The sequence below is a fragment of the Oncorhynchus mykiss genome, chromosome Y (genome assembly GCF_013265735.2).
Source record: "Oncorhynchus mykiss isolate Arlee chromosome Y, USDA_OmykA_1.1, whole genome shotgun sequence".
Lineage (NCBI taxonomy): Eukaryota > Metazoa > Chordata > Actinopteri > Salmoniformes > Salmonidae > Oncorhynchus > Oncorhynchus mykiss.
In genome coordinates, this window is record NC_048593.1 from 14,693,579 (window position 1) to 14,717,779 (window position 24,201).

The following is a 24,201-nucleotide window of genomic DNA, read 5'->3' on the forward strand; positions in this document are numbered from 1 at the left end:
TGTAAATCGTATAATTTTGGTCATAAAGTCAGTCTTGTCCAAAACTGAGGTTTGTAATGTAGTTCGTCATTACATACTTGGAGGATTGGGTTTTAAATTTCGACAATGCTCACTTGCCCACCAACACAGGATACACAGCTGCGGTGACTGTGCTCTATCCAATTCCACCTCCAGAACACAGACAGTGAGACAGACCTCCCCGGCAGCGCAGCTCTGCAGCAGATAGCTGCCATTTTTACAGGGTGCTGACAAATTCTGAAGTTATCGTTTTTTTGTTACACAGTACCAGTCAAAAGTTTGGACGCACCTACTCATTCAAGGGTTTTTCTTTATTTGTACTATTTTATACATTGTAGGAAAATAGTGAAGACATCAAAACTATGAAATAACAGATATGGAATCATGCAGTGAGTGTTGAGTGTTGCAACCGAGGACAGACGATTTTCACGCACTTCAGCACTCTGCGGTCCCGTTCTATGAGCTTGAGATCCAAACTGCCTCTGGAAGCAATGTCAGCACAAGAACGGTTCATTGGGAGCGTCATGAAATGGGTTTCCATGGGCGGGCAGTCGCACACAAGCCCAAGCTCACCATGCACAATGCCAAGCATCGGCCGGAGGGGTGAAAAGCTTGCAGCGATTGGACTCTGGAACATTGGAAATGCGTTCTCTGGAGTGATGAATCACGCTTCACCATCTGGCTTCACCATCTGGCAGTCCAACTAACGAATCCGGATTTGGCTGATGCCAGGAGAATGCTACCTGCCCCAATGCATAGTGCTAAATGTAAAGTTTGGTAGAGGAGGAATAATGGTCGGGGGCAGTTTTTTCCATGGTTCGGGCTAGGCCCCTTAGTTGCAGTGAAGGGAAATCTTAACGCTACAGCATACAATTACATTCTAGACGAACTGCGCTTCCAACTTTGTGGCAACAGTTTGGGGAAGGCCCTTTCCTGTTTCAGCATGACAATGCCCCCATGCACAAAGCGAGGTCCATACAGAAGGTCCATACCGTCGAGATCGGTGTGGAAGAACTTGGCTGCACAGAGCCCTGACCTCAACTCCATCGAACAAATTTGGGATTAAATTTTTTCTATTTCACCTTTATTTTACCAGGTAGGCCAGTTGAGAACAAGTTCTCATTTACAACTGCTACCTGGCAAAGATAAAGAAAAGCAGTGTGACAAACAACACACATGGAATAAACAAACAGTCAATAACACAAAAAGTCTATATACAGTGTGTGCAAATGGGGAAAGATAAGGGAGGTAAGGCAATAAATAGGCCATAGTGGCGAAATAACTACAATTTAACAATTAAACATTGGAGTGATAGATGCACACAAATCTTCTGTACAGATACTGGGGTGATATCTGTACCAGATACTGGGGTGCAAAGGAGGAAAAACAAAAAAAGCAGTATGGGGATGAGGTAGTTGGGTGAGCTATTTTCCACCATAATTTGCAAATAAATTCATAAAAAATCCTGCAATGTGATTTTCTTTTCTCATTTTGTATGTCATAGTTGAAGTGTACCTATGATGAAAATTACAGGCCTCTCTCGTCTTTTTAAGTGGGAGAACTTGCACAATTGGTGGCTGACTAAATACTTTTTTGGCACACTGTATCTGTTCCTGGTTAAAAAAAAAATGGATGGGGCATGCTTATTTAAGATTGTGAGGAAAGAACTTTAAAAGATTAACCAGGAATCTTCTACTGACGTAATGAGGTCCATATCCTTCCAGAATACCCGGGCCAGGTCGATTAGAAAAGGCCTGCTCTCTGTGATTTTAGGGAGCGTTTGACTGTGATGAGGGGTGGCCGTTTGACCGCAGACCCATTAAGGACGCAAGCAATGAGGCATTGATTGCTGAGATCCTGGTTGAAGACAGCTGAGGTGTATTTGGAGGGCAGGTTGGTTAGGATGATATCTACGAGGGTGCCTGTGTTTACGGATTTGAGTTTGTACCTGGTAGGTTCCTTGATAATTTGTGTGATATTGATGGCATCAAGCTTAGCTTGTAGGATGGCCAGGGTGTTAAGCTCTTGAAACTATGGAGCACTATTTTCATTTTTGGAAAAATAACGTTCCCAAAGTAAACGGGCTAATTCTCAGGACCAGATGCTAGAATATGCATATAATTGACAGCTTAGGATAGAAAACACTCTAACGTTTCCAAAACTGTAAAAATATTGTCTGTGAGTATAACAGAACTGATATTGCAGGCGAAAGCCTGAGAAATATCCAATCAGGAAGTGACTCTTATTTTGAAACCCCTGTGTTCCTATGCATCCCTATTGCCCATTGAAAGGGATATCAACCATATTCCTTTTTCTATGGCTTCCCTAATGTGTCTACAGCCACTAGACATAGTTTCAGGATTTTATTTCGAAAAATGAGCGTGAACGGCAACATTGCGTCAGTGGTCAGGTGGTGGCTGAGTGATTTGTGCGTAATAGACAAAGGCAGCCATTGTTCCTCTCGCTCCTACTGAAAAGCCAATATTCCCGGTTGATATATTATCGAATAGATATTTGAAAAACACCTTGAGGATTGATTATAAAAAAACATTTGCCATGTTTCTGTCGATATTATTGCCGTTGGCGTTGTCGTGACCGCAATTTACGGTGGATTTCTCAACAAAACGTGGACAAGAAATGTTAGTTATTTCGCCTATAAAAATAATCTTTATGGAACAAAAGGAACATTTGCTGTCTCGTGAGTGGAAACATCCGAAGCTCATCAAAGGTAAAATATTTAATTTGTTGCTTTTCTGATTTTTGTGACCAAGCTTCCTGCTGCTAGCTGGACATAATGCTATGCTAGGCTATCGATAAACTTACACAAACGCTTGTCTTGCTTTGGCTGTAAAGCATAATTTCAAAATCTGAGATGACAGGGTGATTAACAAAAGGCTAAGCTGTGTTTCACTATATTTCACTTGTGATTTCATGAATATGAATATTTTCTAGTAATATTTTTTGACCGTTGCGCTATGCTAATTAGTGTAGTTGATGACAATTCTCCCGGATCCAGGATGGGTAGTTCTAAGAGGCATGTCCCAGTTTAGGTCACCTAACAGTACAAACTCTGAAGATAGATGGGGGGGAGGCAATCAATTCACATATGGTGTCCATGGCACAGCTGGAGACAGAAGGTGGTTTATAGCAAGTGGCAACGGTGAGGTATTTGTTTCTGGAAAGGTGGATTTTTAAAAGTAGAAGCTCAAATTGTTTGGGCAGAAACCTATATAGTTAGACAGAACTCTGCAGGCTCTCTCTGCAGTAGATTGCAACTCTGCCCACTTTGGCTGTTCTATCTTGTTTATCATCTATCATTTTCTATCTCAGAAAATGTTATTGTTAGTGATGGAAATTTCAGGGTTTTTGGTGGCCTTCCTAAGCCAGGATTCAGACACGGCTAGGACATCCGGGTTGGCAGAGTGTGCTAAAGCAGTGAATAAAACAAACTTAGGGAGGAGGCTTCTAAGGTTAACATTCATGAAATCAAGGCTTTTACGGTTACAGAAGTCAACAAATGAGAGCGCCTGAGGAATGGGAGTGGAGCTAGGCACTGCAGGGCCTGGATTAACCTCTACATCACCAGAGGAGCAGAGGAGAAGTAGGATAAGGGTACGGCTAAGGGCTATAAGAACTGGTTGTCAAGTACGTTCAGAAAAGAGTGTATAAGGAGTAGGTTTCTGGGCTCGGTAGAATAGATTCAATGGGTAATGTAAAGACAAAGATATGGTAGGATGTGAATACAGTTAAGGTAAACCTAGGCATTGAGTGACGATGAGAGAGGTATCGTCTCTAGAGACATCAATTAAACCAGGTGAGGTTACCGCATGTGTGGGAGGTGGGACAATAGGGTTAGCTGAGGCATATTGAATTGGAACGCTGACCGCAAGCCAGGCCTAGTTGCCCAACATCAGTGCCCAACCTCACTAACGTTCTTGTGGCAGATTGGAAGCAAGTCCACGCAGCAATGTTCCAATATCTAGTGGAAAGACTTCCCAGAAGAGTGGAGGCTGTTATTGCAGCAAAGGGAGGACCAACTCCGTAGTAATGCCAATGATTTTGGAATGAGATGTTCAACGAGCATGTAGTGTAAATGTTGATATGACAGTAGTCAAAAATAGTCAATTATTGTCAGCTCGTGCTTATATGGTGTGAGTCTTCACACAATTCAGATAACTTTAATGTCCTCGGGGTGGCAATTCATTTTGCTAAGTTTCAGAATTGCATTCGGAATAAAAGAGTACTTGGTCCTATTTCTTTTAACCCTACCTTTCTGTGCAACCTTGATATTCCCAAACCAGCAGGTCGAGCAGTAGGACAGAATGCTCTAAACAATTACATTACTTACAAAAGAGAACCATGATGGTTAGAACAACATTTTTTTTTAAGTGCAGTTTCCGCAGGGAAAACAAGTCTCTGTTGGCCTTCTTTTTTTTTAATACACTGATCCCAGGTAAGCTTTTTGTCAATGAATAGCCCAAGGTATTTGCACTCCACTATTTCGATGGGCTCACATTTCATCAGTTGTTGTGTGTGCATGGTAGTGGTCCTTCGAAAGTCAAATCACCATGTCCTTTGTATTTTATGCATTTATTTTTTAGATAGGATGACTCACACCAGACAGTAAAATCATTCAGAGCCGGTCCGTGCTCCGTCTCATCCACTTCAAGGAGACTGACCAAAGCAGTGTCGTTAGTAATGGCATCAGTTGGAGCATGTCCATGTCGCAAACAACGAAAGCTGGTGAGTGTGTTTCTGATGTTTCTTTTACTTGAGATGTAAAGCCTGCTCTCTCAGTGATTATCCCTTCCTCTTTCCACTCTCCTGTCTCACCGTTTCATTTGGTGGTGGTGCGGGCACCTGCACAATGCGCACCGTTCTGGCTTTTTTGGGCTAAGATCTCAGAGGTGTAGGTTATTCAGGCTGAGGCTCAGAATTAGAAGAAGAATCAGAGATGTCATGATTAATTTCTTCCCTGCATTCAGTCGTTTTCATTCAGATCTTGTAGAAGTGCTGACACGTGCATCCATTCTTCTTGGTCTTCTTGCCATTGTACGTGCATCGTCTTGCATGTGCATCCATTCGTCTTGGTCTTCTTGCCATTGTAAATTACGCACACTCTCATTGTGTACTCCAAGTATCCCAGAGTAGATTGGATTTGGTGGGTTGATAGAAGGTACATACCATTTTTAGATTAGAATTAGAGTAGATCAATACAATGTCCCACCCTGTCCTTCATTCACAATTGGTGATAACATATTTATGCATAGTTCGCTTCCCCTCGTTCATCAACTCACCCGTTCTCCCCCATCATACTTTACTTAATGTATTTAATCTGTTGTTATATGTACGAAATAAGTTTCGGTATAGTTTCACTTCCGTTTCGAGGCAATTATCAGGGTGATTATCAACTGGGTACGACTGTCAGGAGAAGGAGGGGCAACAGGGGAAAACCATTACAAAAATGGCATGCCCTCCTAAAACTGGTCCTAACTCCAGCTCTGTTTGTGATATTAAGATTCTAACAAAGACAGTGTGTTATATATACTTAAGTAGGAAAAGTCAAGGACAGAGGGGAAATGACTTTAAAAATGGAAGAGTCATCTTTTTTTTTAATTCATGACCAGTCCCCTTATCAGGTGAAGTGCTGAGATATCAACAAACAGATTAGTGAAATATCCCAAAATAATTTTGAGATTTGCCATCATGACCCCCCCCCCCCCCCCCCCCCCCCTCACAAAAAGTGACCATTTGCTAGGACTGCGGTGGGACACAAACAGACACTCACATATTTCTTTGTTGTTGTATTGTTTGTATATGGTATTTTTAAATGTGACTGTCCTTGTCTATCAGCGTTTTGTTACTTGTCATGTTTCTGCAAAAGTGGGGATCCAAATAAATAGATTTAGTTGAGTTGTTGAGCAGTTGAGTTGTGTATTGGCAAGCCTACAAGCAAAGATGAGCTGGTGGAGGTCATCAAGACGTTGTGGCTTGAGAAACTGACGATACGACGACGCAACAAATAACTCGGTCAACTCAGCAAGGTGTTACCCGTGGTCATGGAAGTGCAACTAAAATGTAGCTGAGATGTACAGCAGTTGAAATAAATATCTGCATTTTGAAAGTCTACCATTATTTTATTAACAAAAGCATAAAGATTGATGTTGATGAACAAATACTGTATAGTATATGCTTTATCTGATATTTTGAGTTAGAAATGCAAAACCTGTCGACGACAAGTTGTTCTGCTTCCACGAGCACATCCAGTGCTAGCATCAGTAATTCTACATTTGTTGTTAGCCCAGCTAGCATGGACACTGACAGTTATGCATCTGACGCAGCTGAAGAGCTACTGCCCCCTTACCTGGGAAAACACCGAACAACAGACTTTTTCTGATGAGTGCAAATACCAAATTTGGAGGAAATCTGACTTTTTGTCCATGAGAAGATATTTTGTTGCAAATTTTATACATTAGCGTTAAGTGAAAAAGTGAATTGTTGATAGTTTCCTTATTTTGTAAGATAACAATGCCAAACTTAACATGCTTCATCGTGGTAATGGCTTCGATGACCCCTAAAAGTGTCAAGTTGATAGGCCATTGTGGAGTGCATTTACAAAGAATTTAAATTGACAAGTCAAATCTGAATTATCAATAACCCAGCCATCTCTTAACATAGTTTGAGAAAAGCCAAGGAATTGGTTAAGATATGTACCTACATACCCGAATGGTGTTATTTGGAATTATAGTTCAAGAGAAGAAGTTTTTCAAAAAAAAGTTACCAATCTATGATTGAGTTATTTGACCATGTCAAAGAAAGAATTATACTAAAAATACAGAGAATAAAAATAGGTTTCACAGCTTCACTGTGAAATCCTAATAAACAACATAATGCATTCGGTAGCAAGCAAAAAAAATGATTATCTTCAATCTAAAAAGCAATTACATGAGAGAACATCTCATCAGAAATGCCCGGTCCCCATTCGTTCTTATTAAGCATACATGTGAAAACAGAGCTAAATGAAAAGATACAAATGCAGGGAAAACCTCTAGAGACTCACGCACCATGCCTGGTCCTATGGATGTAATTATAAAGCCAATAGACAACAACTCAACTGCCTATTTATTTCAATTACAGTCAAGAACTCGCCAATAAATGGTTTACATATGCAACAAGGTGCTACTGTTTTTATTATTCACTTTGTAGTCTGACTGCAGAGCATCTTAAGAGCAAAGAGAGAGAGAGAGACCAGCGACAGAGGAAAACCTTTGTGTCTTAGCCCTCTGTACTATATAAATATGGCCACCTTCTGTGGACAATGTATGTAGGGCATTCACTGGGAGATTTAGTGAGGGAAACTTTGACTGAAATGTAGGGTGGCATTCCTCATAATTTCCCATAACCGAAAAGTCCAGAAATATATATTCTTAAAGCCTTTTTTTACTGTATACATTCAAACTAGCCTAATACTTTTCTTGGCACGCAGGTATTTGAGTCTATTTTGAAATTGAGGGCACTTTGACAATTTTTATTTCGCTATGCTCTATAAAATTGCTCTGAAATTGCTAACAATTATTGTAGACTTAGGATTTTGAGTATTACATCCCAATTGCTTTTAATCGCCAGCGCTCTGTGCGAGACAATAGCCTTGACCTTGAAAACTGCAGTTATTCAGACTTCAATGGAATAAATTGATCACATTCTCTCAAGAACACGTGCCGTTGCAGACCCATCCAAGTTTAGCATTATGACACTTGTGGCAATGCCTCAATGTCACAGCCTCACACTAGACTAGCAAACTCAACAGGCAGTTAATATGTATACAGGGCATTGATAGGCTGGATGTGTGCTTGTCATTCAAGTGTTCTGCTCCTCACAGGTCATTTCTCTCTGTATACACGTATGCACACACACACACGCGCTACTCCAAGACACCTGATCAATAATGTAGACAAGAAAACATGTCTTGAAGTGTAAATATTTGACAATCATGATATCCATCATAAATAAGTGTAGTTTCTCACAGACAGCAGGGCATAAGGGGCGGGGCGGCAGGGTAGCTTAGTGGTTAGAGCGTTGGACTAGTAACCGAAAGGTTGCAAGTTCATATCCCCGAGCTGACAAGGTACAAATCTGTCGTTCTGCCCCTGAACAGGCAGTTAACCCACTGTTCCTAGGCCGTCATTGAAAATAAGAATTTGTTCTTAACTGACTTGTCTAAAAAATACAAAATAATACACACTTTGTAAGTCTCACTGACAGTAGGGTTTACACTAAGCGAACAATGTTGAGGATGTGTCTGTCTGTTTGTTGGGTCAGGTCCAAGGACAGAAATAGACAAATGCAGAGAGGAAGTGACACTACTTTACATACCATGTGCAGTCCTTAAACATTTACATAACCCAAAAGGGGGGTACAATGTCGGTGGCTAAACGTTGGTGACTTATTTCTCATCTGAAGAAGGGAGTGTGGTCTAACGTGTGCGTTCCACCAACCCGCAGTTCACTTAATCAGGTGTGCGTTTTCTTACCCTCAGAAGGATGAAGAAACATTGAACCATTTGGAGGAGATTCTGTTGAGACGTTGACAATCAAACCATCATTTCCGGAGCCACCTTAATTATTCATTCCACACTCTTTGCCATACCAGTCAATTGACACATGTAAAAAATTAAAAAAAAGTAAAGACAACATTTAACTGTGGCATATTCAATACTGTATACAAAGATATGAGTCATTATTTTACTTATCACTTTCTACTTTAAAGCCCCACTTACTGAATACGGTATATACACAAATCAGCATTTATATAGCACAACTTCTCATTCACCAAAATGTAAACATCATCTAGTCTCAGTGAAATGATGTCACCCCCTATTCCTTCCTGCTTCCAAGGCTCGGAGTCAGAGAGCCAGTCTCGGTCTCATTCATTTGCCTGACAAACTAACTTCCCGTTGCCATTTGAACCATAACACTAGTGCTCTATGGAGCTTCCTCCCTCCACCACAGAGGTCTTTCTGTTTGGCTTAGCTGACGTCTAATAGGGTTCTCTTAAGAGCGCTGGGCGTAATGTTGCCCGTGTGAAACAATGAACAAGGACGGAGGTAGCGTGTCCTTTAAAGTTAATGTCGGCAACAAAGCGCAAGCGGAAGATAAGCGGGATACGGTGAGGATAATTACAGCTTCGGGAGCACCTGATAAAACGCACGTGGCAATTACACTACCTTTTCATGGCTAATATAAAGAAAGTCATTAAGACTATAAAAAAATATATATTGGATTGAAATGTTGAAATGTCAGCAGTTAGATTTTCCTAAGTGAATAAACACCTTCGTATTTTAAATTGTGAAACATGCAAACAATCATTTGGGTATCTACATTTCGTCCACGGCTTTTATTGATCATTTAAAAGAATTAAAACAAAAGCACAGGGGGAAAATGTCATCTCTAACGAGCATAAATAAAAATTGTTATAGTGAAATTAATGTCGGAGCATAAAAGCTACTTTACGGCTTTGATTCATCTGTGGAGTGCAGACCAATTAAAAATAATGGCACATAAAATGACTCACTGGGAATTTGGAATTTATAAAAAAAATTATCTGGTTCTCCCATCCTAGTCAACAGTTCAGAGTCATTTTGGATCCCCTTTTACCCTGGAACTCTCATTTGGTATCACTGAGCTATTCACCAAGTATTTCTCTGTGATAACGGAGTATTGCTGTTGTGTTCAACACAAGGTAAATCTACAGTTTGAATTTAAGAAAATGTGTGCTTGCTTAAGGTGACCGTACCCCATTCAAATCTCTCTGTTATGGGATAAGTGCAATCAGGCATTCCTAAAGTACACACACTGGACGAGGGCAACTCTGCACACATCCAATAGTTTATCAAGGCGTCCGTCCGCAGGCTTCGATAACTGTTCCATTATCATAAAGAAGTCAATGAGAGGCTGGTCAACAGCTCTTCAGACAACAGGATCAATCAGCCTCCCCGTATGGAAAATATGTATTTGGCAGCAAATACACTTACAAGGTTCAGAGAAGATTCTTGTAATATCGGACTTGGGTGGGTAACATTTAGACATAACAGAAATGTTGCATGTATTATATAAAAAAAGCATACAAGACATGTAAGTTAAATTTTATGGCCTCACATACATGGGACATACGAATTTCATAGTACTTGGATCATAGTAATAGCAAGCTGTTGCATGTATTGTTTAAACATTTTTTTAAAGACATACGAGACATGTACGCAAAGCCTTCGAAGGTCTCATACATGGGACATGCATACCACCGTCGGAAGTCATTGACGCATGCAACGTCACACTTATTGAAGAAAGAAGCAAAGGAGGAGCAGGAGGAGGAGGAATGGGGAAAGCAGAATGAAGGGGAGGAGAGGAGGGACAGGAAGAGGAGGAGGAAAGCAGGAGGGGGAGGAGGAACAACTAATCTCCACTAAATCTATTTAGTTCGTGGAGATCTCTCAACAATCATTCTCATGATAGCACATTAAAACCCTGGATGGAAGACCAAAGATTAGTAGAGCAATCCAGCAGGAGGTGCTGCCCAGCCTTAACCATGGAAACTCATACCTGAAAATGTATATACAAATATTATGTATTTCTTATAGTAATTGTCACGTTTAAAAAAATATATATTGATCTATAAGGAAAGCATTTCCATGTAGGAAATTAACCACAATCATGTATTCAATTGTGAATATCAGGCATTTAAGTTAACACATACACAAATGTATACCAACTAAAATAATATTTTATGCCATACAAGATTCATATTTGATTTATGATTCTTTTCATTATGGGTTGAAAAGGTAGGAAAATACATCCTCAGCAGCCCAGGCAGGTTATACCACTAATGTCATGCAGCAGACATCAAATCTAAGGCAATAAAGAAATCAAAATGATTCAGAAGAATTCACATTTGTTTCTGTCCATTGTTCTTACAATGTGTGCAGAGATATGGACAAATCGAGGCAGAAGTTTGAGAATACATAAACTGGAAGAGTGGATATGCATTGGTACAATGACGTAGTCAATCATGACGTAAATCAATGTTCCACTGTAGAACATTTACCTAAGAACAGAAACATCTTCAGACAACGCAAGACCACAAACACAGCTCTGTGAATAGGTAAGCAGCTCCTACACAGAGAGAGACGCACCCCACACAAACACCCCGTACTGCCAAGTGCCTTCCGGGATCTTAAGCACTTACAAATTCGTAACATATTGTACGAATTGGAATTCCTAACACATCGCACAAATTGCAAAATTATGTATACACACACATCTTTCTTTTTTTTGCAGGACGTAATGTATCATGTGAAACAGATAACGTAGTACAGAATTGTGCACAATTTTCAGAGACCGGTTTCAGTTGGTGAGCACTGCTTTCAAAACTACTGCCCGAAATGATGCATCACTAACACAAAATGTAGGAAATTCCTAACTGTGCTCTGCTGTACAGAAGCAACATTCCCTGTCAGAGCACTGCCCCACATACAAACACTACTACAGCACCGCTTCTCCACACACACACACCAGTTTCCATTTCCCTACCTGTAGCCCTCGTCTCCTCAGAATGCTGGACTCGTCCATGCTACAGAGCTTGGGATGCCTCCCTACCGGCGCATAGCCATGCTGTACTGACTGACTAGCTGCCTATAGCAGTCTCTCTCTCTGTCTCTTTCTCCTGCTCCCTCCTTCCCTCACGCCAACTCTGATCTTAGCAGCTGCTAAACACCAACATCAGAACTTATCTGATTGGAGGGGGGCAGTCAGCTGACACCTCCCTCTCTTGTTCCTCTTCTCGCCCCTCTGTAACTTCAGGACAGTGTGTGTGTGTGTGTGTGTGTGAGAGAGCAAAAGAGACAGAGAAGCAGTGTGAGTGAATATGAATAAGTGTGTGGGGGAGAGGGAGTGTGTGTGTGAATGTGAGTGAGTCAGTGCGTGAGGGAGGGGGAGAGAGAAGGGAAGAGAGAGACAGAGGGAGCAAGGGAGGCAGGACTAATTCAGCATTGGGACTGAGGGGCGACTGGGTGCCCTAGCTGTGCCTCAGTCATTTCCACCCGAGCGGAGCAGCCACGCTTTTGTGGCGCCCTAAGTCACCATGAAACGTAAGTAGAGGATATCCTGCCCCGAATTGCTCTCCTCCTCTCTATTCAAACAATACAGTTGGCATCCTGTCCTGACCGCCTGTCCATCGGCAGAGCAGCCAGGACTATACGCTAAGTGGCCTCTACTGTTCAACGACTTTTAAATGAGTCATTATTCCTCCAGTTTCTCTCTCCTGGGCAAAATATATCTGAAGGTCATAGAGAGAAAGATGTAACGGGGAAAAAAGAGAGAGAGATTGAGATAGAGAGAAAGAGAGGGGGACATAGGGTGGTGGGGGAGAGAGCGAGAGAAGGGGGGGTGTAGAAGAGAGATAGGGGACAAGAAGGTGGTGTGAGCAAGAGAGTGCAAAAAAAATATTTTATTTTTTAATTAAAAAAAGATTTACAATAATTGTGGTGAGGCACTGCTGCTACAGCTGCCCTGGGACTCAATCCCTCATAGTGATATAATACTGCAGGTGGCTATTGTGGGGCTTTCCTCCAAAACAACAGCGCTGATTATTACCGTGCTGCTATCAAGAACAACTCCACTGCTTCAGTCAACTCCTCTACAACCAGTTGTAAGCAGCACATTCTGTAAGTGCATATCCACTGTCAATTTCCGGTGATTTCATGCATTTCCGTCATCTCTTTCCTGGTGGTCTCCGTCATAAGTTACATAAACTCCTAGGTACTCAGCAAGTAACCGACCGAGCCTCTTCTCCAATGCTATACCTCGCCGCCGTCGCAACACCACAGTCGCCCCGCTCTGAATTATTAGCATTTAGATCAATAGGTTGGTTTACGATTGCCATCATGCCAATTCCATCCGGCAATTTCACAGTCAGTTTCAGTCCTGTGTTTTTTTGTTTTTGCTTCTCCACCTCTCTTCTCTCTTCTCCCCCCTTCCTCATTTCCATTTGCTGTGACTCTACTCTGTGAATATTAAGTAGCACCCCATACATTCTCCCAGTCTCCAACCAAGCAGAAATGATTTCTGTTATTGAGCATGGATGAGTGACGGCTAGTTGGCTACCTATGGCTGAGGAGAGAGAGAAAAAAAAATTGTGTGAAAGGTCAGACAGGTGACTGCCATGTAAACTTTCCCCTTCTCTGACCGTCTGTTGAACAGAGCAGTGTTTCACTGAAGCTGGACGGCCAGTAATTTGTGCTGTCGCTGATGAGGAACAGAGAATAGAAAATGGCAGCCGGCACTGGAGTAATCAGACCTGTTTTTGTTTCTTTCTTAAACCATTCAAACCTTCACAGAAGGTGGATTCAAATGCAATTGTCTGGAAATGACTTAATTGACAAAAACGCAAAAGCGGAAGCAACAACTAACTTCCCGGCTATTCAGAGGACCCATATAATAAATCAGCCAGAGTATAGCCCTATGGGGGGAAGTGAGCATGGCGGGCATTGTGTGAGGATGCCACTACCACTGGCTCTGGGAGAAAGGGGCCCATGGCCACAGGCTTACTTCAACAGGAAGTCCTTGGGAGTTTCTGTATCTCATTTCCTCCTGGCAGGTGGGCAGCTAAGCCCATTTCCTCAAGTGGCGAGGAGGCGAGAACGTAGAAAAGTGGAGGGGGGAGAGGAGAGGGGTTTTGGTGGGAGTACGCCCTTAGAGCCAGCAGTGAGAACTGATTGAGGGACCCAAGGCCTGTGTTACCCCTCTGCCCTTCCTGGGTTTATCGCAGCGAGAGGAGGCCTGCAGATCTAAGCTAAGGCAGGAGGAGGGCCATGGCTTGTGGAGATAGAGAGAGGAGTATAGCGAGAGTGGGAGAAAGAGACCCTAATACAGATCATTTACAGTGAAAGCTTAGCCGGACATTATATCTGTGTATACATCCAGTCCTTTGGAGTCAATTCCTCAGTGGGAAAGAAAAGCAGACTTTATGACCTTAAAGAACCAATCCCTCACAATGGAACCAATCCCTCACCAATTCCTCCAATAACACCTGGGGGACCCTCTGGATCCTTTACTTCCTGGCGGGTGGTAAGTGTAGGCAACACCACATCTGCCACATTGATGCTCAACACCAGGAACCCTCAGGGGTGTGTGCTTAGTCCCCTCCTGTACTCCCTGTTCACGCATGACTGCTTGGCCAAGCATGACTCCAACACCATTATTAAGCTTGCGACCACACAACAGCGGTCGACTTGATCACCAACAACGATGAGACAGCTTATAAGGAGGTCAGAAACCTGGAAGTGTGGTGCCAGGACAACAACCTCTCCCTCAACATGATCAAGACAAAAGGAGAAAAAAAAAACCCACACAACTCAGTTTATTCATGCATAGTCACTTTACCCCTACCTACATGTACATATTACATCAATTACCTCAACTAACCTATACCCCCGCACATTGACTCGGTACTTTTACCAAGCCTCAATATTTTATTGTTGCTCTTATTTTTTACTTTAGTTAATTTAGTAAATACATCTCTTATTTTTCTTCAAACTGCATTGTTGGTTAAGGGCTTGTAAGTAAGCATTTCACGGTAAGGTCTATATACCTGTTGTATTCGGTGCATGTAACAAATACAATTAGATTGGATTTGAATATGAAAGATGCAAGAAAGTGAAACGCTATTTGCATTCATCTACAGTAGAGGTTGCTTTGCAGGTGCGTCTGAGATGTTCAAGAAATAATTGTTAAGATGAAATAAAACTCCCACACTGTGCTTGGAAAGTATTGTTTGTTTATTGTGATTGCATTTCTGCCTTTTTTTTCTTTTTAAAAACAATACAAAACATACACATACAAACGACAACATCACACAAACATCAACCCTGCCCAGACCCACATGCTCACACCCCCATCTCCAGCATCAGCTCCTGTTCCCTCTGCTACTGCAAGGCAATCGGTCCCGGAGCGCCATGTCTAGGTCCAAGAAGCTTCTGAACAGCTTCTACCCCCAAGGCATAAGACTCCTGAACAGCTAATCAAATGGCTACCCAGACTATTTTCACCCACCTATGCTGCTGCTACTCTCTTAACTATGCATAAGCCACTTTAATAACACTACTTACATGTACATAATTACCTCAACTACCTCAAGTCTGGTGCCCCCACACATTGACTCAGAACCGGTACCACTTATACAGTGGAGAGAACAAGTATTTGATACACTGCCGATTTTGCAGGTTTTCCTACTTACAAAGCATGTAGAGGTCTGTAATTTTTATCATAGGTACACTTCAACTGTGAGAGACGGAATCTAAAAGAAATATCCAGAAAATCCCATTGTATGATTTTTGAGTAATTCATTTTGCATTTTATTGCATGACATAAGTATTTGATATATCAGAATAGCTTAATAGAATAACTTAATATTTGGTACAGAAACATTTGTTTGCAATTACAGAGAAATCATACGTTTCCTGTAGTTCTTGACCAGGTTTGCACACACTGCAGCAGGGATTTTGGCCCACTCCTCCATACAGACCTTCTCCAGATCCTTTAGGTTTCGGGGCTGTCGCGGGGCAATACGGACATTCAGCTCCCTCCAAAGATTATCTATTGGGTTCAGGTTTGGAGACTGGCTAGGCCACTCCAGGACCTTGAGATGCTTCTTAGTTGCTCTGGCTGTGTGTTTCAGGTCGTTGTCATGCTGGAAGACCAAGCCATGACCCATCTTCAATGCTCTTACTGAGGGCAGGAGGTTGTTGGCCAAGAACTCGCGATACATGGCCCCATCCATCCTCCCCTCAATACGGTGCTGCCGTCTTGTCCCCTTTGCAGAAAAGCCTCCCCAAAGAATGCTTCCACCTCCATGCTTCACGGTTGGGATGGTGTTCTTGGGATTGAACTCATCCTTCTTCCTCCAAACACGGCGAGTGGAGTTTAGACCAAAAAGCTCTATTTTTGTCTCATCAGACCACATGACCTTCTCCCATTCCTCCTCTGGATCATCCAGATGGTCACTGGCAAACTTCAGACGGGCCTGGACATGCGCTGGCTTGAGCAGGGGGACTTTGCGTGCGCTGCAGGATTTTAATCCATGACGGCGTAGTGTGTTACTAATGGTTTTCTTTGAGACTGTGGTCCCAGCTCTCTTCAGGTCATTGACCAGGTCCTGCTGTGTAGTTCTGGGCTGATCCCTCACCCTCCTCATGATCATTGATGCCCCACGAGGTGAGATCTTGCATAGAGCCCCAGCCCGAGGGTGATTGACCGTCATCTTGAACTTCTTCCATTTTCTAATAATTGCGCCAACAGTTGTTGCCTTCTCACCAAGCTGTTTGCCTATTGTCCTGTAGCGCATCCCAGACTTGTGCAGGTCTACAATTTTATCCCTGATGTCCTTACACAGCTCTCTGGTCTTGGCCATTGTGGAGAGGTTGGAGTCTATTTGATTGAGTGTGTGGACAGGTGTCTTTTTATGCAGGTAACAAGTTTAAAAAGGTGCAGTTAATACAGGTAATGAGTGGAGAACAGGAGGGCTTCTTAAAGAAAAACTAACAGGTCTGTGAGAGCCGGAATTCTTACTGGTTGGTAGGTGATCAAATACTTATGTCATGCAATAAAATGCAAATTAATTACTTAAAAATCATATAATGGGATTTTCTGGATTTTTGTTTTAGATTCCGTCTCTCACAGTTGAAGTGTACCTATGATAAAAAGTACAGACCTCTACATGCTTTGTAAGTAGGAAAACCTGCAAAATCGGCAGTGTATCAAATACTTGTTCTCCCCACTGTATTTAGCCCCACTATTGTTATTTACTGCTGCTCTTAATTATTATTTAATTTTTTTATCTATAATTTTTTTTTTTTGGGGGGGGGGGGTATTTTCTTAAAACTGCATAGTTGGTTAAGGACCTGTAAGTAATCATTTCACTGTTCACCTGTTGTATTCAGCGCATGTGCCAAATAAAATTTTATTTGATTCTCTGCCACATGGCCTCAAACAGCACCATTTTGTCCATCGCCAATGCACTTTCAACATTTAGATAATTTGACCTTGCTATCGTGTTAACGGCGGAGGATTGGTTGATTTCCAGTTTTTTAAGTATACTTCTTTTTTTTGACGATTGACAAAAAAAAGTATTGTCCAACCCATTGGGTTTCTGAGTTTTATTTGCCCATATAAAGTCTTAGGGCCGAGTATACTTTTTTAAAGAATGTCTTCGTTGGTTAATTGGTATTACAGAGAATAAGTATAACAACTTTAGCAGCCATGCCATTCTGAATAGGTTAATTTTACCTGTTGGATTTATGGCAATATTGTTCCATTTAATTAGTTCTGCTTTCATACTGTTGAGTAATCGGATAGTTATCTTTACATATTCGTTTTTTTGTTGTCACTTAAGCATCCTAAGTATGATCTTTTTTGTTGTCACTTAAGCATCCTAAGTAGTATCTTTTTTGTTGTCACTTAAGCATCCTAAGTATGATCTTTTTTGTTGTCACTTAAGCATCCTAAGTATTATCTTTTTTGTTGTCACTTAAGCATCCTAAGTATTATCTTTTTTGTTGTCACTTAAGCATCCTAAGTATGATATTTTTTGTTGTCACTTAAGCATCCTAAGTATGATCTTTTTTGTTGCACACTTAAAAGGATTGCTGTAGGTCATGAGTTATTTTTCTTGTTACTGAGATTTTAGACTTCTGAAGAAAAAAAAAAATCTATATTGGTCAGGTATATCAGGAGATCAGCAAATAATGACACGAGTTACATTTGGGTACTGACTAATTCTTTCTGCAAGCGGTTCAATTGCCAATGCAAATAGGAGGGGGGAGAGAAGACATTCCAAACTTGTGCCCCTTTCTTTAGGAAATGTATATAATATTTGTATAAAAAGTATTAATTCCTGTTTTCGTGCTGCTGTTTTAATTTGGATTTATATAGATTTTTTAATTAAGCTTTTAAAATTGTAATTATTCTTGTTGTTGTTGTTTCTAACAAACACATCTGTATTTTTATATTTTACGATTATAACTGATTTGGCGTGTATTCGTTTTGTGAGGGCTGTGAGATGTTTACCAGGTTTATTTCGGCATCTATTTTGCATTTCAGCCTTTTGACCTTCATTAGAGTATTGAAAGGCCAAGGCGTAAGCTTAATACACACGTGTCTTCTAATTTTAACAATGTGGTACACAAACATATTCACACAAAGCACCTCAAGGTTGAAATAAATCATAGACAACCACCTTGTTCTGTATTACGCTTTCTGGCTAAAAGTACATCGGTTGGTGTCAGAAGTTGAAACCAGGAGGCCTATGTTATGTTCTTTGATAAATGCATTCAACATATGAAACAGACTGTCAGTTTGAGTCCGCCAGGGAATCCTCCAGGAGTCACCTACAGACTGTGATACCAGACTTTTAATTTCATATTCTTTCACAAAAAGGGAAACAATGTCACATTGCGGCTTAATATTATATTACAATCCCTAAACAGAGAAACGTCATACCCTGCAGTTTGACAGGAATCTGATATCGCAAACTGCAGCCACTTCATCAAGACTGACAGTTTTTCATTTACACCGCGCCCTCTGTGCATGTGTGTACACACAGTGACATGTCACATGACAGTAATGTATCTAAGATTACTGGATATGTGAGATCATTGGCTTGATACGACCTTGGAAGGTGATCTTGAGAATAGGACTAAAAGGACAGGGGAGGATATGTGTATACAAGCATTCAAAAAAAAACACACACACAGGTAGCTGCACTCGACGTGAATATGAACATGGTTCATAGTGCTTACTTTTACTGTAGAAAAGAAAGGAACTATGAAACGCTAGTACTGTGTTCCTTCACATTGGCATTATTCCTCGCTGTCTGGTTAAAAGTAAGTACAGTTGGTGTCAGAAGTGGGAACCGGTATAATGGAAAGCATGTACACAAACACTAAACAAAGCACACCTTGGACTCTCCTGTCGTCCAATCTGTCTAACCTCAGCACGGACATCACCTCTGCAGACCCAATGCAGCTGAAACGAGAGAAACGCTATCTCCAAAGGACATCAGTGACCACAATAAAGAAGGGGAATTGGAGTCCACAAAGCCACAACATCAGGATTATGACAATCTTACAAATCAGGCCAGGACAAACGTATTGATTTACTGTCAAACCTAATCATAGTCAAAAGAGATGTGCCATGCGAAAAGGGAAAGAGACCCACAAACCCGGGGGGCATGACAGAAAAGCGTGAAGGACGAGAAAAGAGAGAAAGCAATAACAGCCGACCTGCAAGGCAGGGAGCATGGCATGGTTGATAGAGGGAGATAAGTCGTTGCACTGGCACTGGGGGGGATGGAAGGTGATGAGGATGGGCCAGACTTTGAGAGTAGGGGGCCAAAATTCTAGTGTGGCTTTAAGAACATGACGACTTAGGCTGCATTTCGACAGGCAGCCCAATTCCGATATAATTTTTCACTGATTGGTCTTTTGACCAATTAGATCAGCGCTGCAAAAGATCTGATGTAAAAAGAGCTGATGGGATTGGTCAAAATACCAATTAGTGGAAAGAATATCAGAACTGGACTGCCTGTCTAAACACAGCCTTTCAGTCTGACGTCCCCAGACAACAATCGAGAAGGAATATAACCTATTGAAAGCCAATACCACGCACCACTGATTATTCAACTAGTGAATAACAAGGAACCACTGTGGATAGAATGCATAAAAATGATTGCGTTAATTGCCATATTTCACGGTAAACTCTGGAATATTTTACAGAATTGATGCAAAATCCAGCTCTTGGTAGGAAATCTGCCTTGTAATGAATAACAACCAGAACCCACTGGGAAACAGATGTTTGAATTCAAAACGTAGAGGATAGCTTGAGGATTTTCCTTCTAACATTATTGCTGTACAATAACAATACTGAGTAGGGAAAATGTATGTTAATTATTCAGCACAAGTCATCATCATTATCACACATTCCAATAATCTCCCAAACTGAATCAAAACAGACCAAATCAACCTCCTCCTAAAACACGAATAAATTATGCTTTTGACGTCTCTCAATCTGCTCACATTACATTGTCTCATACACCAAAATGCTGCCAGACACCTTGCTGAACTTCTCAAATGAGAACTTAGCACTTCAAACTCCGATGACCCTTCCGAGAAGTATGTGTGTGTGTTCTAATGATTCTGATCATTTATATTCTCCTCTGAAATATTCATATTTCAGCACGAGATTCATGGGCCAAAGCACATTATAAAGATAGACATTAGATACATCATATATGGCTCAGAGATGGGCTGCCCTAACAGGATCTGCCAATAGAACGGAATATGATTATGAGAAGGATGTTGTGTTTTCACATATAAAAATTGTGCAACAAAATAGTCCCTGGGGCCAGACAGTCCGATGCTGCAGTGACATTTTAATTTGATGGAACAAAGCCATCTCAACTTTAGCAAGACAACCGCGGGTCACATGGTGTCAGCAATTGTGATAGCTAACGGATACATCCTGCTGTCACAGGGACACACATGATTCAGGTTCATTCTGGAGGGAACGATGGCATAAACTCATCCAAATGAATTGAGAGGAATTACCTAGTGTGTTCAGTCAGTGCAGAACAATCTGTATCAGTTACTTTTCGTACCAGATGGGTGAGTTTGGGTGAAACCCTAGCTGTCATTCAAGTCTCCAAAACTCAAGATGCCTTCCATTTGGGAACGCACATTCTAATCTACCTCTACTGATCCAGTTAACTCCTTGAGCACACATTTTATATCCCCAAAAGGAACCTGGTTAATAACATTTCCTACTTTTCCAATTTTGTGATCTGGAATTCTGTAGCAATGATCCACAATCATCTGCCACCCCCCCCCCCCCCCCCCCCAATAAATCCATCTCTGGTGCAACAAGTTGTGCATGGTCCCTGACGAACAAAAGACCAACCAAAGAAACAAAAAGCATGAAAACGTCCCTGGCAACAAACCAAACCATTCAGAGCCTAGCAACCGTTATGTTTGTCTCTCTCAATATACTGTTTTCCCAAGGTCAAATATGTACCACAACTTTATAAATGGTGTTCCCCTGAAAATGTTAAAATACACCACTATCTGCTCCAAAATATGCTATTAGGATGTGGTCATGCGTCAGCGAGTCAACGTATGTCCACGCCTGGCTGTCCGTAAAGCGGTGGCGAGCAGCATTGAATTTCTTCAGGGAGGCTAGATAGACATGGAGGCATTTCCAATAGACCGAAAAAGGTTCAACGTTACCATCCGTCGTGTCGTGGACTGATACCAAGCTACACACAAATCAGACAACACACACAAATACTCTCACACAAACATATAAAGATGCCCACGTAAACATGCGCATACACACACACACACATATATACTCTCACATGCCTGCACAAACTCACAGAAAATGTGCAACCCATGAGAGACAATAGATGAAAATGCGGCGCCTCTCTCGGCCCAGTGTAATGACTGTTTGTGCCTTATTGACCCTGGTCTCTGCAACAATTAATTTCAATCAGCCCTCGCTATATGGGGTCTGTTTACAGGGTCTGAGGAGAATCTAATAAGATGTGGCAGCCTCCAGAGAGGCTCTCCACCCACATCTTCACACTCACCTTAGGGGATGAGGGCCTGGCCTTATGGGGACTTTCTGAAGACCAGAAGTTATGGGGGCCTGACAACATAGGGTTCAGACTTTCTGGAACTAGACTTTATATATATTTTTTGATTTAACCTTTATTTACCTAGGCAAGTCAGTTAAGAACAAATTCTTATTTACAATGACAGCCTACCCCGGCCAAACCCAAACCCGGATGACGCTGGGGAAATAGTTTGCCGCCCTATGGGAATCCCAATTACGGCCGGTTGTGATACAGCCTGGAATCTAACCAGGGTCTGTACTGATGCTACTAGCAGAGATGCAGTGCCTTAGACCACTGCGCCACTCGGCAGCCCCTGATAATATGGGATTTAGTCTTTTCTGGGGAACTGATAATATGAGGATCTGACTGTATGGGGACAAGACACTATGGGAACCTGATGGACACCTGATGGACTGATGACTAAGCCGTTGGGTCACCAGTAACCAGGATTGGGAAACTATATTATGAGGGCCAAACATTTCGATCTGAAATGGAGACCTCACTCTGATCTTATGGATTCAATGTCTTTGGGTAAAGTCCTGTTGAACTTTTACTCAATATCATAATTTTTGTCATTGATTATTGGAGATTGCACATGCCTTACCTTGCCCCAGACACAAAGGTTGTTAGTATGTCCGTGTGTCAAATACTTTATCTGATCATATGTTGACATAAACAGCAGTGGCAAGAAAGACCATTCCTAAAGATAAGAGGTATCCTGTGAGTATGATCATGAATATAAATACAAATATAGGAAAGTGTGAAAAGCTCAAATTGTGTATGAATACTCTTTCAATTCATATACATTGAGAATACTATATTTGTTTTTTCCCCCACAATACATTGTAGATTGAAGAAGCACATTGATTCTGATTCACAAATACTAAATGTGTCCACAGTAAGACAATGTGGATCAAACTCAAAACAGCACAGTGGCTCCCTCCAGTGTAGAGAAATATTCAGCACGTTTAACATCGTCTCCGCTGTCTGTAATGCAGCACGGTAAATTGTTTCGCTTACAGAAACATCCACACAGATTAGATAGGATTCGCTCAATCAAGCCTTCTCTGAATCTCCACGTCTAGATGACAGCAAATCTGATTACATGATTTGGGATTTGTAAAAAAAAAAAAAAAACTTTATACCAACACAATGACTGAAAACTGTTTTCCAAATGTCTGGTTTTCTCCCTTGTTTAAGCACCTTGACTGGAAAGCAAGGTAGAGACAGTACACACATTCTCATTTGTCCAGGTAAATAAACACAAAAAGATCATTTGAAATGGGATGGGACGATATAATTTCCCCATCAAAAGGAAATCTGGGCTTGCTATCGCTTTTGTTATCTGAAAGAATACAGGAGAGATGGGTGATGTCTGACTTAAAGGCTCTTTGATGCTCAAGGTCAAAGTGAGACTAGACTAGAGACTAGGTGACTGGCATTTCAGACTGAGGGATTAGACTATATCTGCTCCAATCAAGATCTCAGACAGATCTCCATCACAGAATCATCTTATTTTTCTGAAATCATCATAGATTGCGTACTGTTTGTTTATAATCAAGGACCTGAACATTACGGCTCTGACGAAATATTAATCACTACTACTTTCAGATAAAGGTCAAATAAATGTTGTTTACCATTTTTACTGATTGATGTTTCTTTGCTGTGTATTCACTGTACTGTCATGAGGAGTGTCTTGCTATGCAAAAAAATATGGCTTAAAATATGGCAATAATAAATAGAAATGACTGATTAATACGCCAATCAAATATCCTGTCCTCAACATCAAAGCAGGGGGGTACAAATAATGTTGTAGTGGAATCATGGGAGGTCATTAACAGGATGTACATCTCACCAGACTAGACGTGAGAGAGGGGGCTGACTTCCCCAAGGTGGTGGAGCGCATCCGCACCAGGTTGGAGTTCTCCGAGGGGGTCTGCCATGCCTGGTGGGGGGACACATAGGGCAGCAGGTACTTTCCTATAGGACAAGACACAATGGTAGTTACATTATAGAGAGCAGATCATTTCCTGTACAAGACAGACAACAGTAGTTAAACTACAGACAGGCGTATAGGAGCAGGTACAGTAATATACAGTGGGACAAAAAAGTATTTAGTCAGCCACCAATTGTGCAAGTTCTCACACTTAAAAAGATGAGGCCTGCAATTTTCATCATGGGTACACTTCAACTATGACAGACAAAATGAGAAAAAAAAATACAGAAAAACACATTGTAGGATTTTTTATGAATTTATTTGCAAATTATGGTGGAAAATAAGTATTTGGTCACGGACAAACAAGCAAGATTTCTGTCTCTCACAGACCTGTAACTTCTTCTTTAAGAGGCTCATCTGTCCTCCGCTTGTTACCTGTATTAATGGCACCTGTCCACAACCTCAAACAGTCACACTCCAAACTCCACTATGGCAAAGACCAAAGAGCTGTCAAAGGACACCAGAAACAAAAT

General features: G+C 41.4%; 1 protein-coding gene across 3 annotated transcripts in view; it reads right to left on the reverse strand.

Moving 5' to 3' along the window:
• LOC110509694 (microtubule-associated serine/threonine-protein kinase 3) overlaps window positions 1–24,201 on the reverse strand; it is a 181,867-nt gene that overhangs the window by 103,804 nt on the left and 53,862 nt on the right. For 2 of the 3 annotated variants that reach the window (XM_021590734.2, XM_021590733.2), the window contains exon 3: window positions 23,588–23,712. In XM_021590734.2, the coding sequence (XP_021446409.2) occupies window positions 23,588–23,712 (125 nt within the window). Of the gene's footprint in view, window positions 1–11,600; window positions 11,900–23,587; window positions 23,713–24,201 lie in introns of those variants that run through there. The other variant, XM_021590736.2, reaches the window with a different exon arrangement.